Below are 19496 nucleotides of genomic sequence, written 5' to 3'. Positions count from 1 at the left end.
GTTGGTTTATAGTAGATACCCACATAGTCTCCTAGACATTGCTAAGGAAACCCAGGTCCCTGTCTCTGCGTGTTTGGGTCCACTCTACTGCTGCTACCAAGCTAATTTCCTACAAGGAATACAACTATAGTACCCACAGCTGTGGTTATCAAAACTATGGTGAGTGAGCAGCACAGCACCCAACACAGAAATAACCCTGGGAGCTGCATGCTCTGGGAAACAGCTGATCTACAGGTTTCTAACATTCTAATGCTGTGTTCACACATCAGGGCTCGTTCACTTCTGCGCCGGCACTCCGTACTTCAGGTTTCCATTTCCTGCATAAAACAGAGGCAGGAGACGGAAACCTGCAGGAGTCTTTCATACCCATTCATTTGAATGGGTGAGAAAGCTGTCCGGCCGTGAGCGGCGGTGAGCGTTTTAGGCTCTCTGCCGCGAAACTGGGTTTTATAATCCGGACACAGAGTCGGACATGCAGTACTCTGTGTCCGGATTAAAAAGACCAGTTTCGCGGCGGAGAGCCTAAAACGCTCACCGCCGCTCACGGCCAGACCCGGTCTATGGTTTCAGTCTTCTGGCATGCAGAAGACGGAAACCATAGAACGAAGACCCGAACGCAGGTGTGAACCTAGCGTCAGTATGCCATCGTCCGTTTGAATTCAGTTTGAGACTAAAAACGGACTGATGCACATACTGATTGTATATTGACACCTTTTTATGCTGATAGCAAAGCTGTCCATCCCCTAGAGGACAGATAAGGGGATTAAAAGTAGAAATTGTAAACAGAGTAGAGATAAGGATATATAATAAATGTCCTTATCTCTACTCTGTTTAGAATGTTCTACTTTTAATCCCCTTATCTTTCCTCTAGGGGATGGACAGCTTTGCTATCAGCATAAAAAAGTGTCCGTATATAATCAGTATGTGCATCAGTCCGTTTTAAAGGCTCAAACTGAATTCAAACGGACAGATGGCATACTGATGTGTGAACCAAGCCTAACCAATCCTGGGATATCCTCAGCTAGAAAAGTGCCACCCTGGAAGGAAAATGTATGTTCTTGTACCGTGTTAGCCAGTGGGTAGGAAATATAAAGAAAAAACAAAAAACTTTATAGTCTTCAGTAGTTGATACCTTTTTAATGTCTAACTAATAATGATGACGGATTACAACGTTTTCGAACTCTCGGCTCCTTTCTCAAGTAAATTTTATGTATAGATAAGTGGGCATCAGGGAAAGGGTTAAAGGAGACAAAACACATACAAAAAAACCAAAACATCATTTTTACTGCATGGTGACCTGCAGTTACACTGGAACTTACTATGACATCAACATAAATGATGCGAGTCTAGGTCAGGAAAACCAGTCAGTTCAGGGAATGTGGCCATATGAACTATAGGCTCCACATTCTTGTCTGAATCAAGTCTCAGGTCAGCTTAGGCCACACATTGCCAGTTCGTAGCTGGTGATAATGTGAATACAGTAACAGTGAAATGGAAGAGATTTAAACAAATCCTACCTACACACAGTGGTAAGAACTGCAGTACAAAACATTTAGTGCTGTGGGTTTGGAACCCACAGGCTGTCCTTTATTGGTGAAGACTCTGGTGCAGTTTTTTAACCTTCACAATGCAGAGGTTGAACACCAATCCATAGCCAAAAAAGTTAAAACCAGCCAATTTGCAGCAGGCAGGTTTGGTGCAGGATTTGCAACTGCAAATATCCCACAGTGAATCATCGTCTTGTGTAGCCACAGCCTGAGGCTCCGTTCTCACGGAGTTACGCGCTGCTCATTTATACACGTGTCAGAGCATGGCGCTTCAAAACCGATCCCATTGACTTCAATGGGTGCCGGCTTACGCGCGCTACAGATTGAAATCAAGGCTTTGTAACACATTGATTTCGGTGTGATACGCGCGTAAGCTGGAACCCATTGAAATCAATGGGATCTGTTTCGAAGCGTCGCGCTCTGACACGTGTATACGTGTCTATAAATGAGCGACACGTTACTCCGTGAGAAGTGAGCCTACGACATTCTTGTCCCCATGGCTCTGTGCCTTCCAAACACAGTACATAACTTTAGACTACATAGAGTACTAACTAAACAAGTTTTGCCTGCACCATAGACATTTTACAGAAACAGCTCACTTCCTCTATTCACATTACATCCTTGCAATGGTGTGACATATCCAGAAGCACCCACTTCTTGCAGATCAGCTGTGGAATACTCATTTAAGCATGTGGTTAGAGAATGACTTCATTTATACAACATACAATATGAAATATACCCCAGGAACAACTTTTCCTCTTCAGTAAGCAACAATAGAGAAGTAGAAAATGAAACAAATGGATGAAGGAATGGGAAGTTAAAATGTGCACAAGATCAAGAATAGGGCAGAAAGAGTAAATGAATCATGTTTACACTGCATTTATAGAGTACACTTGGCCCTGAAGCTGCCATATACACCAAAAATATTCACAAGGTCCTACTAACTGAGTATGACATGCTCATTACCAACATAGAAAAAAGTAAATGTTGGATTGATGTAAAACTTTCCACCAGACAGACCTATACCGTAAATGGTTACAGATGTGCTCTGTTTAGATACTGGGTCTTCCCACAAGAGGGCCTAAGGCTGAGGCCCCACTTTGTGGAAACGCAGCTTTTTCTGTTACAGATTTTGCGGAGTTTTTTTCAAGCCAAAGTAAAAAATTGGTACAAAAGGAATGGGAAATATAGAGGAAGCTCTTATACTTCTCCTTTCTGCTCAATCCACTCCTGACTTTGGCTCAAAAAACTGCAGCAAAACCTGCAACAAAAAAAGCTGCATTTCCGCAATGTGGAGCCTCAGCCTAAGGTTAAGGCCCCACATTGCGGATATGCAGCTTTTTTTGTTGCAGATTTTGTTGCGTTTTTTTGAGCCAAAGTCAAGAATGGCTACAAGTGAAACGGGAAATATATAGGAAGTTCTTATACCTTTTGTTCAATCTACTCCTGGCTTTGGCTGAAAACACTGCAACAAAATCTGCAACAAAAAAAGCTGCATTTCTGCAATATGGGGCCTAAAAGAGTTTTTCCCACTGCCCTTTAAAAGGGCTCCCAAAAGATATTTCTGTGTACTCACCTCCTGGTGAGAGGCTGGGTTCTTTGTAGAGAAATGTCAGAGGCATTTTGCCCAGTTGACTTACATTGAGAGGACGGCCATCACTGGAATGACAGAACTAGGATGGTTGTTTTGATCAACTGTCCACCATCTGGGCTGTTCTGACTTAGCTATTGGAAGGTGTTCGTAGTATTAGAGTGGGCGATGGGAAAACCTGCAGGCATGTAGCTCAGTATAATATGGACTGCACTTGCGCAATCCATATTATACTGTTCAGAGTGCGCAGGAACATAATTTGAAAATACTGACTCGATGGTACCGTTGCCTTGATCTCCTCCATAGGTTTTATCCTGGTGTGTCTGACCGGTGTTGGTTCTGTGGCTCTGAGAAAAGGACGCTTTATGATATCTGGTGGGAGCACAACACCCTTAGACACTTTTGGGATGGTGTGTTTACTGTATACACTAAAGTGAATGGTCAATCCCTCACACCCTCCTCCCTATCATACCGGGGTGAAGAGATCTCCTACGACATTTTCTAACCACCGCCAGAACGGTCATTCTCAGGCATTGGCTCAACACTGCTACGCCCACCCTGGTTGAGTTCTTACAAGAGCTTCTCCTTATCCATAGAATGGAGCCCCTGGTGGCGGAAGATTCTCCAGATCCCTCTAAATGAGTCCCTCTGGCGGCCGTGGGTGATTTGTCTTTCTTCTCCTGATCTGGGGATGTCTTGTCGTTTACTTCTAGGAGACTGGTTGTTTGCCTTTGTTACCCCCTTTTCTCCCCCATTCTGTCCGTCCACTTTCCGTTCTTTTTTTTTTTTTTTTTTTTTGATTTCTCATATTGTTACTTGTAAAAAAAAAAAACAAAAAAAAAAAAACTGCTAATAAAAATTGAATAAACGCTGTGCAGGGGATCACTCTGTAGCATATTATACTGTTTGGGGGACCACAGTGGAGCATTACACTGTGGGAGGAAGGGGGGGGGGGCTCAAAATTTCTGCTGGCAGCCCTGTGTGCTATGTGATATTTAACCCTTAAGTACTATCATGGTGTCTATTATAATGATATATGTATGGTAGTGGTGTATGATAGACTCCATGATAGTATTTAAGGGATAGATAGATGGATTGCCATCTCTACTGCACACATCTTGAACTGAGCTCCAGACTGCGCAGGCGCTGGAAGAGGGGAGAAAAGGACCTGTTCCGGATACAGGAACACTTGTAAATATTGTTGGAGGGGGGGGGGGGGTTACTGGTGACGTTCCATTTCGGAAGCGGTACCTCACCGGATTATAGATAATTATACTTTTTTTTTTTTCTAAATTGATGTAAACTAGAAGTTAGGCGGGGGGCTAGTTTATAGGTAGAATTTATGTGGACAACCCCTTTAATGCTGAATGGTAGTTTTTGCTTGACAATGCTAGGGTGAGATTACTGCTGCACTGTGGAATTTGACTTTTCTGAGAAGCATTATCTGTTGCCCACTAGTAGGTTTCTATAAGTACATGTGCTTTTTTTTTTTTTCTTCCCCCAGTGGCGAAGGTATTGTGTACGGCAAAATAACATTTGTTTCACTACAGATGTGGCCCTGATGGTACCAGCCACAATTATTATTGAGATACAGAAAAAAAATATTGTATTGTTGTATGCAAGGTTCATAAGACTGAGCAGCTTTCAGAAATTCAGCTAGAATGAGACTTTGTTTACAGACTTAGACATTTTAACCCCTTAAGGACCCGGCCATTTTTCCGTTTCGCATTTTCGTTTTTCCCTCCCCACATTTCAAGAGCCATAACTTTTTCATTTTTCAGTTCACAGAGTCACATGATGGCTTATTGTTTGCGGGACAAATTGTACTTTGTAATGGCACCATTCAATATGCTGTGCAATGTACTGGGAAGCTGGAAAATGCATTTGCGCCATTTTCATATGGGTTCAATTTTTACAGCGTTCACTGTTTGGTATAAATGACATGTTACATGTATTCTGCTTGTCAGTACGAACATAGCTATCAATCAGAGAGCATACTATACCTTTGCAATCTGATTGTCACATAGAGGAATAATGTAATACCCCTCTGAGCCTAATCATAGTGGGTGTTCTTATGTAATACCCCTCTGAACGTAACTAAGAAGTTTATTGGTGCTGTGACCCAGCCATTTACCATCGTTCAGATCGCAATGCCAAAAGAGTTGCCCCAAACACAACACATGCACAAAGTCATCAATAAAGTTAGCATTTTACCCTGTCTGTACCTGATATTTCTAGAGTAAAATACGCCTCTAGGGCTATCCATTACATGCTAAAATAATAGTAATAACAATTATCACTAGGGATGAACGTATAAATTGCTACAATTTTTTTTATAAGAGGATAAAAAATTATGTGCAAGAATAGAAAAATATAGCGGACACTACCACATTGTGTATAAAGTCTATATATGGTGATAGGAGTACTAGGCTGTATCGATGATATTCAGGAGAGGATCCAGTAGGACTGTCAGCTGTGTATCCACCTGACTTCTGCACAACACAACTGATGGTCCCAACCCCATTTATAAGGCAAGAAATCCCACTTGTTAAACCTGACAGGGCACAGCTGTGAAGTGAAAACCATTTCCGGTGACTACCTCTTGAAGCTCATCAAGAGAATGCCAAGAGTGTGCAAAGCAGGAATCAAAGCAAAAGGTGGCTACTTTGAAGAACTTAGAATATAAGACACAGTTTCAGTTGTTTCACACTTTTTTGTTAAGTCTATAATTCCATAGGTATTACCGTATTTTTCGGACTATAAGGCGCACTTTTCCCCCCCCAAATTTCGGAGGAAAATGAGGGTGCGTCTTATAGTCTGAATGTGGTGGGAGGAGCGGATTTACAGCATGGCCGCGCTACTACCACCGCTGGTTTTCTGCAGTGGCAGGAGCGTGACAATACTGCAGGCCCTGGCAGCTAAAACACTCCCCGGCATCCGCCGGTCTGTTACAGCAGATGCCGGGGACTGTCTTAGCTGCCGGGGCCTGCAGATTGCCACGCTCCTGCCGCTGAAGAAAACCAGCGGTGGCAGTAGCGCGGCCATGCTGCAAATCCACTCCTCCTCCGCAGGTCCCGGCAGTTTAAAGTTAGCTCCGGGGCTGGTCCCCACCGGCCCCATACCTTTAGTGATGCAGGCCGGCTCCTGCACGGCGAGGCCGCAGGAGCCGACCTGTTCCGATGACAGCCGGGAGCCTAATGAAGGCTCCCAGGCCTGTTATAGATATACAGTATATTACTATCGCGGCTGGTCTGTGACACTCCGCGATAGTAATGTATAGAATCTCCCATAGACTGCAATACACTTGTATTGCCGTCTATGGGACTTGCAATCAAATGATTGCAGGTTCAAGCCCCCTAGGCGGGGGATAATAAAATAGTAAAAAAAAAAAAACACTTAAAAAAAATATAATAAAAAATAAAATAAATAAAAGTTCACCTCCTTTCCCTAGAACATATATAAAAGTATAACATTACTGTGAAACATACACATTAGGTATCCCTGTGTCTGAAAATGCCCGGTCTACTAATATTTTTATGTACAGTGAACGTCAAAATCAAAAGTGCTAAACTGCCGGGTTTTTCTCTCCGTTTTGCCTCTGATTTAAATAAAAGGTGATCTAAGCAATAAACATTTCCCAAAATGGTATAACTAAAAATTACACCTGGCCCCACAAAAAAACCTCCCTATACATCCCCGTACAGCCACAGGGTCACCTGTCAATGTGGCCTTGCAGCTGTTCCCATACATTAAATATTTTACCATTTTTTGCCTGAAATTTTTTTTTCCCTATTTTTCGCCTCTAAAACCTGGGTGCGTCTTATAGTCCGAAAAATACAGTAATTCATAGTGTTGATGCCTGTGAATCTACAATTTTCATAGTCATGAAAATACAGGAAACTCTTTGAATGAGAAGGTGTGTCTAAACTTTTGGTCTGTACTGTATATAAATTATGTACACCTGGGTCTATTATTTTATATGTATTTTGTATGTGAATGTAAGATTGAATACGAGTTTTAGGTGCAAATATAGGTTTTAGTACTTTAATTTTTTTTTGGGGAAAAAAAAAATAAAATTGTTTTTTCACAAAGTTAAATGAAACTAGACATGGCTATTGATAACTCATTGAGACACACAATATTCAGGTTGTCTACTTTCAATCAAGTAATTTTATAAGGCTTCACTTGCTTTTCTTTCCAGTTCTGGTGATTTGTGCATGCAGGTGTAGTGATATGAATGAACTCTGCACATGTTGAACTCTTCCTTTTAGGTTTGGTGTATATAATTTGTTTGGCTTCCACTTTTAGCATCTAATATAAATGTATTTGGATGATATATATATATATATATATATATATATATATATATATATATATATATATATATATATTCGGGTCATTCCGTGTCAAGTGAACCAATGATTTTTTCCCTCTATATTTTTAATTCTTTTGAGATTTTATCATTTGGTAATAGTGTGTCAGAGAATGAAAAATGTGAAGAAAAAAAAATTCTAGAAATTTTTTTGGATTTTTAATTGATTTTCAAAGTTCAGAAAGTGCGAATTTCGGTGTTTCCTGCCTTTACATTTCTCCTCATAACTTAGGCTAGAAAAAAGATAGAGAAACAAAATAAACGCCATTCTACTCAGAACTATACAGGCTTTCACCAAATATGTCACAAGAGTATCTTTAATATTTTACCCATGCGAACGCAAACGCAAAATTTTAAAACGCATTTCCGAAAAAAACGTTTTATTTAAAAATTTCAAAAAAATGCACATGGGCCTGCTATGCCCTTAGCCACATCTGTACCAAAATTCAAGTTGGGATCGAGATGGGATAATATTTTAAAATATAACTATTACAGTGTCATTCCGAAAATCTTGAATTCAGATCGGTTCAGCCTGTGGTCTAAAATGACAGTGAAGTCCATGAAGTGGTAGAAGGCGGCACAAGATTGGCAATGGATGACATAACTGGTTATGTGACCTGTGAATATGATCGGCGCTGGTGGCTGGCTACTGTACTCTCCAAAGATTGTGAAAATGAAGACAATAAAATTGACTTTTTTGCATCCTTCTGGTCCAGCACCATCCTTTGTGTATCCAAGAAAACCAGACATTTTACAAGTCAACAAAAATCAGATATTAACTCAGGTGGAGCCGAGCACCGTGACAGGCCGTACTCTTTGACACAAAAGGAAATGGCCATTGCTAGTAAGCGCTTATGGACAAGATTACATTTCACTCACTAGAAAGGACAAATTGATGATAAAAGGCCAGTAGTTTAAAAATGTCCTATTAATTGTTTGATTGGTTCATATTTTATAGAATGAGGATTTATCTACTGGACTATTTTTCTTAATTAATTACATGTTTAGTGATATACCGTATTTTTCGGACTATAAGACGCACTGGACTATAAGACGCACCTAGGTTTTAGAGGAGGAAAATAGGGGAAAAAAATTTTGAAGCAAAAAATGGTAAAATATTTAATATATGGGAGTTGTAGTTTTGCAACAGCTGCAAGGCCACATTGACAGGTGACCCTGCAGCTGTACGGGGATGCATAGTTTTTTTTTTTTTGTGGGGCCAGCTGTACTTTTTAGTTATACCATTTTGGGGAATATCTATTGCTTAGATCACCTTGTATTGAAAAAAAACCCGGTGGTTTATTTTATATTTATATATATATATATATATATATATATATATATATATATATATTTTTTTTCTAGGGACAGGAGGTGATTTAGAACTTTTATTCATATTTTTAAAGCTTTTTTTTTTTTTTTACTATTTTATTCCCCCCCGGGGGCTTGAACCTGCGGTCACTTGATTGCAAGTCCCATGAAGTCCTGGCCCCGGGGGAGAAGGGGCCACCGATACTGACCCGGCATCCGCTGTACTAGAGAGGCGGATGCCGGGGAGGGATAGACGCTGGCACAGGTGCCGGGCCTGAGACATCGCTGCGCTCCTCTGCCCTGCATGAAGCCAGCGGCGGGGGGACGGAGGAGCAGAATAGCATCACTCCTCCTGCTGCTGGCTTCATGCAGGGCAGAGGAGCACAGCGATGTCTCAGGCCCCGGCGTCTATCCCTTTCCGGCTTCCGCCTCTCTAGTACAGCGGGTGCCAGGCGCCACATTCAGACTATAAGACGCACCCTTCTTTTCCCCCCAAATTTTGGGGGAAAAAAGTGCGTCTTATAGTCCGAGAAATACGGTAATAAAAAACAATTGTTACATGTAGAAATAGGTGTTTATAAATATTGGTTCTTGTACTCTTGTTAACATATAATTAGGATGAGACTATTTAGAAAATCGTACTTGAGGATATGAGCAGCTCTTTTCTTTTGGTTTGTTCAATGCATTCAGGTTGAAAATGCTGGACAAGTTGTGTTATGATGATAAGATGTATTTATTCTGGCACTTATGGGATTTGTTTTTTGTTTCTCTTTATTGTTGCATATAAATGTTGAATTCAGCAAGTTGGAATTTGAAAAGAAAAAAGGAAGAAGCTCACACAAACATAAAATCAGATGATTCAAGGCTTAAAATTTTTTTTTTAAAAAATTGATCCCAATTGGGTCCAAGTTGAAAACCTGTACAAATATAACCAAGAACACAAGTAACACAAATGAATTTTTTCACAATTTTAGAACATACGATTTTTTCACAATTGCGCATCAAAATTTTGAATTTGATTTCTCCAAAACAAAATATAAAGAAACATCGTTTTGTGACATATCAAATGAAAGCCGGTACCGTTCTGAGAAAAAATGATGCCTCTCCCACCTATTTATCTTAATTCTAGCCCAAGATATGTTAAAAAATGTAAAGCCATACCAGGCCAAAATTCACACTTTTTCAAAACTTTAGAAGTCTATAAAAAAAAATTAACTGATGAAGAAAAAAATTCAAAACTTTTTATTTGTAATTAACTTAAGTTGTACTTCATAAAAAATAAAAATAAAAAAAATCTAAAGACGTCAGGTAAAAAAAATATTCCTATTTGGATCACTTGATATGGAATGACCCTATCACGAATGTGTTCGTATACAGTAACAAGTAGCGTGTTGACAATGATGCAGGTGTCTTCTTTCAGAAAATATATGGGTATGGGCGGGTAGTATAAATTTTTTTTGTTACAATTTTTATTTTTTTTCGTGTGAAAGAAAAAAAAAAAAAAAAAAAAAAGCCCCTACATAGCTTCATAAATAGGAAAAAAATATTAAGGCACAATATGGTTAAAAAAAAGAGAACTTAGTAAAAGAGAGCCTATTATAATTTTTTAAAAAATTTCTTTTAGTAAAGCATAACAAAAGCTGCATGATTGTGATATCACTATGGCTGTCCTGCAAAATACAGGTAACACTTAAGGAATCCGCCTCAAAATCCACCTGCAAAAAAAGGCTCCCAGAAGCAAGATGCCCTATCTTGCCACGGATTCTGCAGCTGAGTCAGCTGCGGCGACCATGGCTCAAGACACACTCCTATTTAGGCCCATTCATTTGAGCCTAATCTGGAGTGGAATCCTATGACGGAATGCTGATGCTGCATATGGGCATCCCGTCGCGGCTGGCCCCCGGAATGTTCACAAGGCGGAAAAGTTTTCTGCGACCTTTTCCTCTGTGTGAACATACTCTAATTGTTTTACTGTACAATGAAACAAATACTGTATGTAACTGGCACAGTTGCATTTTTTTTCCCAGTTCCAACCTATGCTAATTTATTTTCCTAGTAGATTGCAAATATGAAATGGTGCCTTTATGAAGTGTAATTTGACCTGTAAAAAATAAGCACTCATGAAGCACTCATGTGAAGTAAAAATTTAAAAGCTTATAACTTTTAGGCCTGGTTCACATCTGGGTTCGGTAATCTGTTCAGGAAGTCCGCATGGGGACCATCCATACGGAATACTGAACGCATTGACAAGTGGTGAGCAATGAAAGCACATGGACCCCATAGACTGTCCCCATATGGACTCCCTGAACGGATTACCGAACGGAGATGTGAATCTGGCCTGAGAAGACAAGAAGTAAAACTTAAATGGGCTCTATCTTTGGCAAATTCATTTTCATCACATCCTTGCATAGCCTTTAGAAAGTCTATTCCACACCTACCTTTAGTATGTAAATTGCCTCAGTAATGTTTGAGTAATGGCTCATTCACATCTGCGCCCGGTCTCTGTTCATACAGGTTTCTGTTTCCTGCACAAAACAGAGCAGGAGACAGAAACCTGTAGGACTCTTTCATACCCATTCATTTGAATGGGTTTGAAAGATGTGCGGCGGTGAGCGTTTTATGCTCTCCACCGCGAAACTGTTTTTTTTTTTTAAAACCGAACACAGAGTCTGACATGCTGTACTCTGTGTCCGGTTTTAAAAAAAAAAAAAAAAACGGTTTCGCGACGGGGAGCATAAAACGCTCATGGCCGGAGCCGGTCTGACAGGTTTCCGTCTTCTGCATGCAGAAGACGGAAACCTGAAAACGGAGTCCGGGTGCTGTTGTGAACCCAGCGTAAGTCAGTTTTTATCCATATGCTGATTGTTCTCCAGCGTGCACAGGAAGTTGTCAGCCAGCTCTCCTCTCTATGCTGTGTGCTATGTATGAGAGCAGGGAGGAGGAGTCAGCAGCAGCAGCAGCAGCCTGTGCTGTATATACAGAAGATAGTTTCTCTGTGCACTAATTAGTGTATGAATAAAAACGGACTTATTCAAAATCTGAGGCAATTTACATACTAATGGTAGGTGTGGAATGGCATTTCTAAAGGCTATGCAAGGATGTGATTAGTTAAAAATTACTTTTACTCCAATGATAGAGCCTCTTTATTGCAAAAAATAAGTCAACAACAAAACATGTTAGTAGTGGGAAGGGGGTTAATTATTTCCACTTATGTCTCTGTATATAACTTAAGTCTGGAGAGCTTCTAAATGCATCTTTAGTGGGAAGCCTTTTATTGACTGAACAAACAGGTGAATAGATTTACAGCATCATTTGACAGGCGGCCACCTCAACAGGAGAAACCACGCTCATGTCACTTGGGTTCTCAACATATATTCAACGACTTACAACAAAAAACGCTCCAAGAATTGTTGAAATTGAATGGAACATTCTCTGCGTCAATATAATGATGATCTATGTGATATAGTTGAAGAACTATTGAGGAAAACTGTACAATTGAAAAGAGGCTCTAGTATCCTGTTGGGTAATCTCTAGCCTGGAGACTGTGAGATATGGTTGGGCACGGAGGCAATACAGGTTCTATATAGTAACCTGTCACATATTTGTCCACAGATATTGGAGCTGGGTCTGTAGATTCTGCATATGTGTACGTTGCCAAAGCTGGCATTCTAATCACTCCCATAATTGCTCACTTGGTGATAAATTTGGCGACAGGGCAAGCTGAAGATGTGTTGCAACCTGGTGAAAGTATAGAATAATGACTAAAACAGTGACTAAAATAGTTCAACATAAAACTTAACCCTTGCTATATAGGTAAATTGCCTATATTGGCTAAAAAAAAAAAGCTGGTGGAAACATTCCAGGGAATCTCTCTCTGTGCTTGGGTGAGCATTATCCTACTGAAATGCCAGTCAGAAGCCCTACCATGAGAGGCAAAATATGGGGTCACATGGTGTCAGCCCTATATCGCTAAGCTGTTAGTGTCCCATGTATCGCTACTAGGGGAGACCGACTGTAATTTCTGATGTCTCAATGGATCATCACAGAGGCAAATTGGGCAGTGTGTTGCTCCACAGCAAAGGTAGGATTAAAGTGCTCCCCACAAGGCCTTCATATTTGAACCCAAGTAGAGTAGTAGTGCATTTGTTGACAATACCGATACTATGGTCGTCCAAGTTTCTCATTCATGACACCACTGCAAACAAAGACTCTGCATTTAGGAGCTGTGATCTAGAGCAGACAGTGAAGCCCCGGCAGGAGAAGAAACTCCCATAAAGCTCTTTTCAGCTAGTTTGGATAAAAATAAAATCCTGTTTTTATGATAATGGAGCTGCAATGCAGGATAAGAAAGGTGTTTTTGGAAAGTGTAGAAACCGTCCTACAAAGTACTGTCATTAGTCTGACAGAGTTTCCTGCTGACAGACTACTTTTAAATAGGTTATTTAACCCCTTGCAATGTTATACAAAAAGCTTAGAATACTATAAAATAATGGAATCCGAAATGCTCTCCTTACCAATACCTTCCTGCCATTTCATCACTTTTGAGTTCTTGAGGTGCAAACCTTTTTCTGGCAGAAAATCCATTCTATGTATCCATCAGAGTGGTGCTGTAAATGCATTAAGACCATGACTGTGTAAGCTCCATGCAGATGAATTTGGGAGCTGCAGAAATGTCCCACAGATCTGCTGTATGTGAATATGTATAAATGTCAATTGGGTTATTCCTATAACTTTTACCACTCAGACATGAACATGTTAAACTTGGAAATAAACACTTTTGATATACACAGAAAAAACTTGTATTACACAGCACTTACTGCAGTTTTTGGGGTCAGTTCACACAGGTTTTTTTGCAGGTGGAATTTGCCTGAAAACCGCCTCCCATTAATTTCAATGGGAGTCACTAGCAGTTTTTTTCCACTTGCATTTTTTTCTCAGCTAGCGGTGGAAAAAAAAGGCAACATGATCTATCTTCAGGTGGATTCTGCAGCCAAGTCATCCACGGCGTCCGCGGTTCGAGACGACCTCATGGTTAGGCCCATTCATCTGGGCCTAATCAGGAGCAGGCTGCCACGATGGAATGCTGATGCACTGCATCCCCGTCGTGGCTAGTCATGCGAAAAAGCCGGTGGCGGAAACTGAAGAGGAATTTCCTCTTCACTTTCCGCCGTATGAACTGACCCTTAGGCTGAGGCCCCACAGGGCTGAAATGCTGCCGGAAAACTCGCGGCGTTTTACAGTAGTGGCAAAGTGAATGGGATTCTAGCGAATCCCATGCCCACTTTGTGGTAAAAAAACACCGCGCGGACACGCCATGATTTCCAAAACCGGCACGGTTTAGGAAATCACAGCATGTCATTTATACCTAGAGAAACGCCGGCAGTCTCCCCATAGGTATAATTGTTACAGAAAGTCCGTGGAGGAAAACTCCAAACTTTCTGTCTAGAGCACTACGAGAAGTTCCGCAATGCATTGCCGCCGCGGTTTTTCCCACATCAATTTATTGCTGCGAGACGTCCTGTGGGACCTTAGCCTTTAATGTGCTCATTACCATGTTTTTTATTCACTTATGTTTTTTTCCTGGTGTTGGATATTTTGTACCAATGAAAACCATGAAATCGGACAAAATGCATTGAATAACACCTGGCAATCTGCATTACGTAAACATATTGTTGTGCTTGTCATTGTAGAATTGCAGAGTTTTCTGTTGAAACTTTGTGTACATACCTACATGTAGTGTTTGCCTCTATGTGCATTGAATATTAGACTGTGAGAGATGAGCTGTTGTGTGCAGTGTGACTGTAGTGTTGAAGGGGTTACAGCTGCAGATCTGGCTGCAGGCTCCGAGCTGTAACCAATGAGATGTGGAGAAGGGGTGTGCCAGCCTTTCACACCTGGATCTCTTGGCAGCTCTCTGTCTCTCTGTTAATCCCTCCAGGGCCTGCAGCCTCCGCCTGCATGATCAGGCCAGCGCTGGCCTCTGAAGTGGGGGGGATATAGTGACTCCTCCCATAGACACCAGCCAGATAGCAACAGTAAACATATTGACACTATTCATGAAAAGAAACATATGTGTGCGCGTGTCAGGTACATGCAACACTCCTTGCCATTGCTGACCTATTTCTGGCCAAGTCACAAGTGGCTAGTTGTTAGGCCCATAGATTGAGAGCTGTTTTCCTGTGCATTCAGCAATGAACATGTATGAGGTGATTGCTGACTGCCCTAAGCATGCCCTCTGTCTATGATCCAGCTGAGCAGCTTGGAAAGTGGAATTCAAGTCTGTGTACGTATATGGCGAAATCTATCCGCAGTCCAGTGACCAAGCTGTCTGGTCTGTGCTAAACACTGGAACTCCTACAATCCCCCTTTTTTTTTTTTTTTTTTTTTTTTTATCCAGGACACAAAAAGCCTCTAAACTTTCTGTACAGCGAGTTTTATAATGAGCTTATGTACTATAACTGTGCCACGTAGAAATGTATTGTGGATATTGTGCACAGAAGCTGTGTGTGTGTGTGTGTGTGTGTGTGTGTGTGTGTATAATATATATATATATATATATATATATATATATATATATATATATATATATATATATACACACACACACTTACTAGTGGTACAGCTTAGTGTTGTTAACATAATGAATAAGAAAGTTTCTCTAGATATCCGTTCTTTCCCTTTCTTTAGTGACAATATGTATCTTCCTCTCATTATATAAAAGAATGTGATGTAGGTTAAGTCGGTGGAACACTAATCCTGAATTTTTCCTTTCTAGCAGTCGCTGGTTTCTAGTGTGCCCAGGATAGACAGCGATTTTCGCTTGCACATTTCTAAAGCACAGGCTGTCGTGTATACAGCCGATTAGCAAGTCTTGTGGCTAACAGTGCATGCTGGGAATTGCTAATTAAGGATGTCCGGCAGAGACTCAACTCTCCTCCCGCCTCTCTGGCAAAGCATTACATCCTGTCTATCCGCAGAGCTATCCAGAACATTCTGCTGCTGCCGCTGCTCAACTCCCTTCTCTCTCTCTGCCTCTGATGTGAGGAGAGATGTACAGTATCTCTGTATAGACCAGGAGAGATTAATAATACTTATATATCATTTTCTATACAATATCATGTTGATATAGTTGTAATAAATAAATATATCATTTGATACCCCAGTTCACTTAGCAAGGACTGTGCTGGTTGCATTGTTTAGATATTAAATCCGTCTTCTGTTATGTGCAGTCCTTAGTGTAATTTCCAAATGGAATTGCTGTAGTTTACAGGTATCAGCTTTACCCACAAGCCAGCTGAGAGCCGCCGATTGTAATGATAATCGCCATGTAGAAATGGTCATCAAGATAATCTTCGATTTGTCATCCAACCTATTTTAAAACTGCCCGAATCTATTCACAATGGTTTTCACAAGTACACAGTGTAATTGTCATTGTGGGTTATAAGAAAGTTCTTTTTTCTATTGATGTTTCTTTAGAAAAATTACTTTGCTTTTGTTCAAGGCTTTGTTCACACAATGCAGTTCATAAGTTATTTTATTCCTTTGATAATCCTCTTTTGTGTGTGGTTTTAGCAGAACTGAAAATAAACTCAAGGCCTTACAGTGTGCCTTCAGTCCTTCATGTGCCTCTATGGTTATATTCCATTGTATGTACATTCAGATTTCTGATCTAGAATTTAAAAAGTGACCTTTATGCTGTTTATTATCTTCATTGTGCTCCCTCATTTCAGCATAGACAAAGCAGGAACAGACTTGAATTTCTGCAGGCCTTTTACCTTTCTCCTGCTTGTTCCTGTTTTTTTTTTTTTTTCATACATCAACAAGCACAAGCATCTCTCACGGCTTTCTTGTCCACCATACAGACAAGATGCAGTACACATCTGGGTCTTTGACCAGACCATTTCCAGGCACTTGGCAGAAGGAAATTGTTTAAATAGGAGTGACGTTGCATTGCATCCACCTCCTATCCACTAGCAACTTCCGGCATCCAGAAGCTGCTGGAATGGATGATCTGTGCAGGATCTGGGTGTGGGGTCACAACAGATCACATAGTGATGACCTATCCTGTGGATAGATCATCCGTGTAAAGATTCAATTGTGAGCTAGAAAACTAAACCAACATTGTACACATGCCTAACGTTTACAACGCACAATTTTATCTTGTCGTATAGCAGTAGACTTCCTGATCAATACAGCGTATTACAATTTCTGTGAATGCATGTTGTTGTAAAAGAAACCATGACCAGTGTAGTAATTGGTGACCCTTTCCTTATTTTCCCAGAATGCCACTCGTTGCCCGCTGCATCGAGCCGCGCCATGTGTGTCGGCAGAAGCTTCCCAATGTCCGAAGTGAACTGGAATGTATGACAAACCTTTCCCTGTCTAATGTCATTCGCCAGCTAGGAAGCCTTAGTAAGTGATGAAAATGATAATACTTCAATGTAAAAATAGTTATTTTGTAACTGGAACACAAACTCGAGGAGTTCACACAACACTGGCTTTCACCATACTCTTACACTTCTAGTGGGTACTGTAGGAGAACTTGGCTATAGTCTAATATAGTATATCTAGAACGTCCAATTAGAAATCATGTTACAAAATGAATTGTACAATGTGATATATAATATAACAATTATATTTACTAGCTTATTAAGTCTCCTGTAACCACTGGGCTTTCTTCACTTGCCTGTAGAGATGACATGTCTGTCTATACAAGTGACTGCTGCAGCCAATCATTGGCCCCGGCTACCACAAGCCGCACAGAGATGGCCAGTGATTGGCTGCTGCCGCAGTCGTGTGTATGGGCATGTTATCTTTGTTGTCAAGTTAACAATGACTATGCACCAGTATTAATCTGTAGGTCACTCAAGCACATTGCACCAAATTAAGAAGCGCATGCCTGGGCATCTTGATCTGTCCTTGTGTCTGAATTTGAATTGTACACCAGCTTTGTGCATAAGTGGGTTTGTGCTAAACTTTTCACCAATTTCTGGCACATTTCGTGTCCCTACTACTAAACCCATACTCTACCCATTAAAGAAACTGAGTTAAAAGTAATGGTAAGCTCTCCTAAGGATCGGTCACCTGTATCAGATTGTTGGAAGTCCTAGCACATTTATCCTGCTGTTCTGCACAGCTAAGACACAGAGAATGGCGCAGGAAACAGGCAGGAAGCATCAAAATTATCAAGAGATGCATAAATAATAATTTTGGTACATCTTGGGTGGTCCGTATACCAGATTCTGAACTGTTTACCATTTAAGGGCTGTTAGCTTATCCAGTTTTCTGCTGCAGAGCCCTAAAACTTACCTGCCCACTTTTTTTTTCTTTTTTAGAAGTGGTGGAAGTGTCACAAAAAGTCACAATATTTGACAAAAATACGATGTGCATGTAAAATGGCAACTATTATCATACATTTTACATCAGAAACTAGTGAAAAATGTATAATAAATCTCCCTTATTGTGTTGCATGAATAATAAAATGTATAATACCTTTTGTCACATTTATCTAGAATGGCCTAGTTAAGTCTCTTAAAGTTGTTTTGTAAATTTAATTGCATTGCCTATTGTCCCTGAAGGTCGCTATGCAGAGGATATATTTGGAGAGCTGTTCAATGAAGCAAGTCTGTTTGCACAGCGCGTGGGAATGCTGGGTGAAAGAGTGGAGAAGCTACAGGTCAAAGTGACCCAGCTGGATCCTAAGGAAGAAGAAGGTAAGCGCTTAACAAACCATCACACTGATGAGCATAAGAATCTGCTATGAAGCTGATGCTGAAATGCTCCGTGATAAATGGTAATTCACTACTACGGTGATGTGTTCTTTTTGTAATAGTTATTAAGATTTTCTCTCCCCCTCCCCAGTGTCTTTACAAGGTATAAACACAAGAAAAGCATTCCACAGTAATACCTTGCAAGATCAGCAGCTGTTTGTACGGGACTCTCTATCTATTCCTGTCTTGGAAACCTACTTCACTTGTGACATGCCGCCACCTCTCAACAATCTTTCTCCTTACAGGTAGAGAAACTTTTTAAAGTACAGCTTTTAGTTCAATGTCCTTTTCCAGTAAACAGTACATAATTCCTCTTACAGGGAGGATGGGAAGGAGGCGTTGAAGTTTTACACTGACCCCTCATATTTCTTTGACCTATGGAAGGAGAAGATGTTGCAAGATACAAAGGATATCATGAAAGAAAAACGTAAACATAGGGTGAGTTAAGCTGTCCATACAGTCTGCAATTGAGAATGCTTTAGAAAAATTCTAATATTCTAGTCACATGCATCAGCATAAAGAGTTACGTTATGGTACAACCAAGCAAATTAAAGGAGTTGAACTTTTTTTTTTTTTTTTTTTTTTTTAGGGGGCGTTCACACTACCGTCGGTGTCCGCTGCTAATGTCCATTCAAAATCTTCTGCGGACATTAGCAGCAGACACTAGCTGTGTCCGTGACATTTTGCATTGATTTAAATGGACATCGGGTGCGTTCTTTTACTGTCCGTGTCTGTCCTGTCCGTTCCCAAAGATGTCCGACTCTTCAAGCGGACAGAAAAACCCGACATGTAGGTTTTTGCTGTTCGCTTGAAAAGTCGGACATCTTTGGGAACGGACAGTTAAGGACAGACACGGACTGTAAAAGAACGCACCCGATGTCCATTTAAATCAATGCAAAATGTCA

The 19496-nt window shown here is 40.6% G+C and overlaps 1 protein-coding gene across 1 annotated transcript in view; it reads left to right on the top strand.

The window, feature by feature from the left end:
- Positions 1-19496, top strand: part of WASF2 (WASP family member 2) — a 40775-nt gene that overhangs the window by 4633 nt on the left and 16646 nt on the right. The window contains exons 2-5 of the mRNA XM_075264436.1: positions 17103-17233; positions 18400-18534; positions 18683-18836; positions 18912-19029. Of these exons, the coding sequence (XP_075120537.1) occupies positions 17104-17233; positions 18400-18534; positions 18683-18836; positions 18912-19029 (537 nt within the window). The 5' untranslated portion in view covers position 17103. The remainder of the gene's footprint in view (positions 1-17102; positions 17234-18399; positions 18535-18682; positions 18837-18911; positions 19030-19496) is intronic.

Source organism: Leptodactylus fuscus, chromosome 2, assembly GCF_031893055.1.
Source record: "Leptodactylus fuscus isolate aLepFus1 chromosome 2, aLepFus1.hap2, whole genome shotgun sequence".
Lineage (NCBI taxonomy): Eukaryota > Metazoa > Chordata > Amphibia > Anura > Leptodactylidae > Leptodactylus > Leptodactylus fuscus.
The sequence above is the reverse complement of the archived record's forward strand: the minus strand, read 5'-3'. Positions and strand labels throughout refer to the sequence as shown.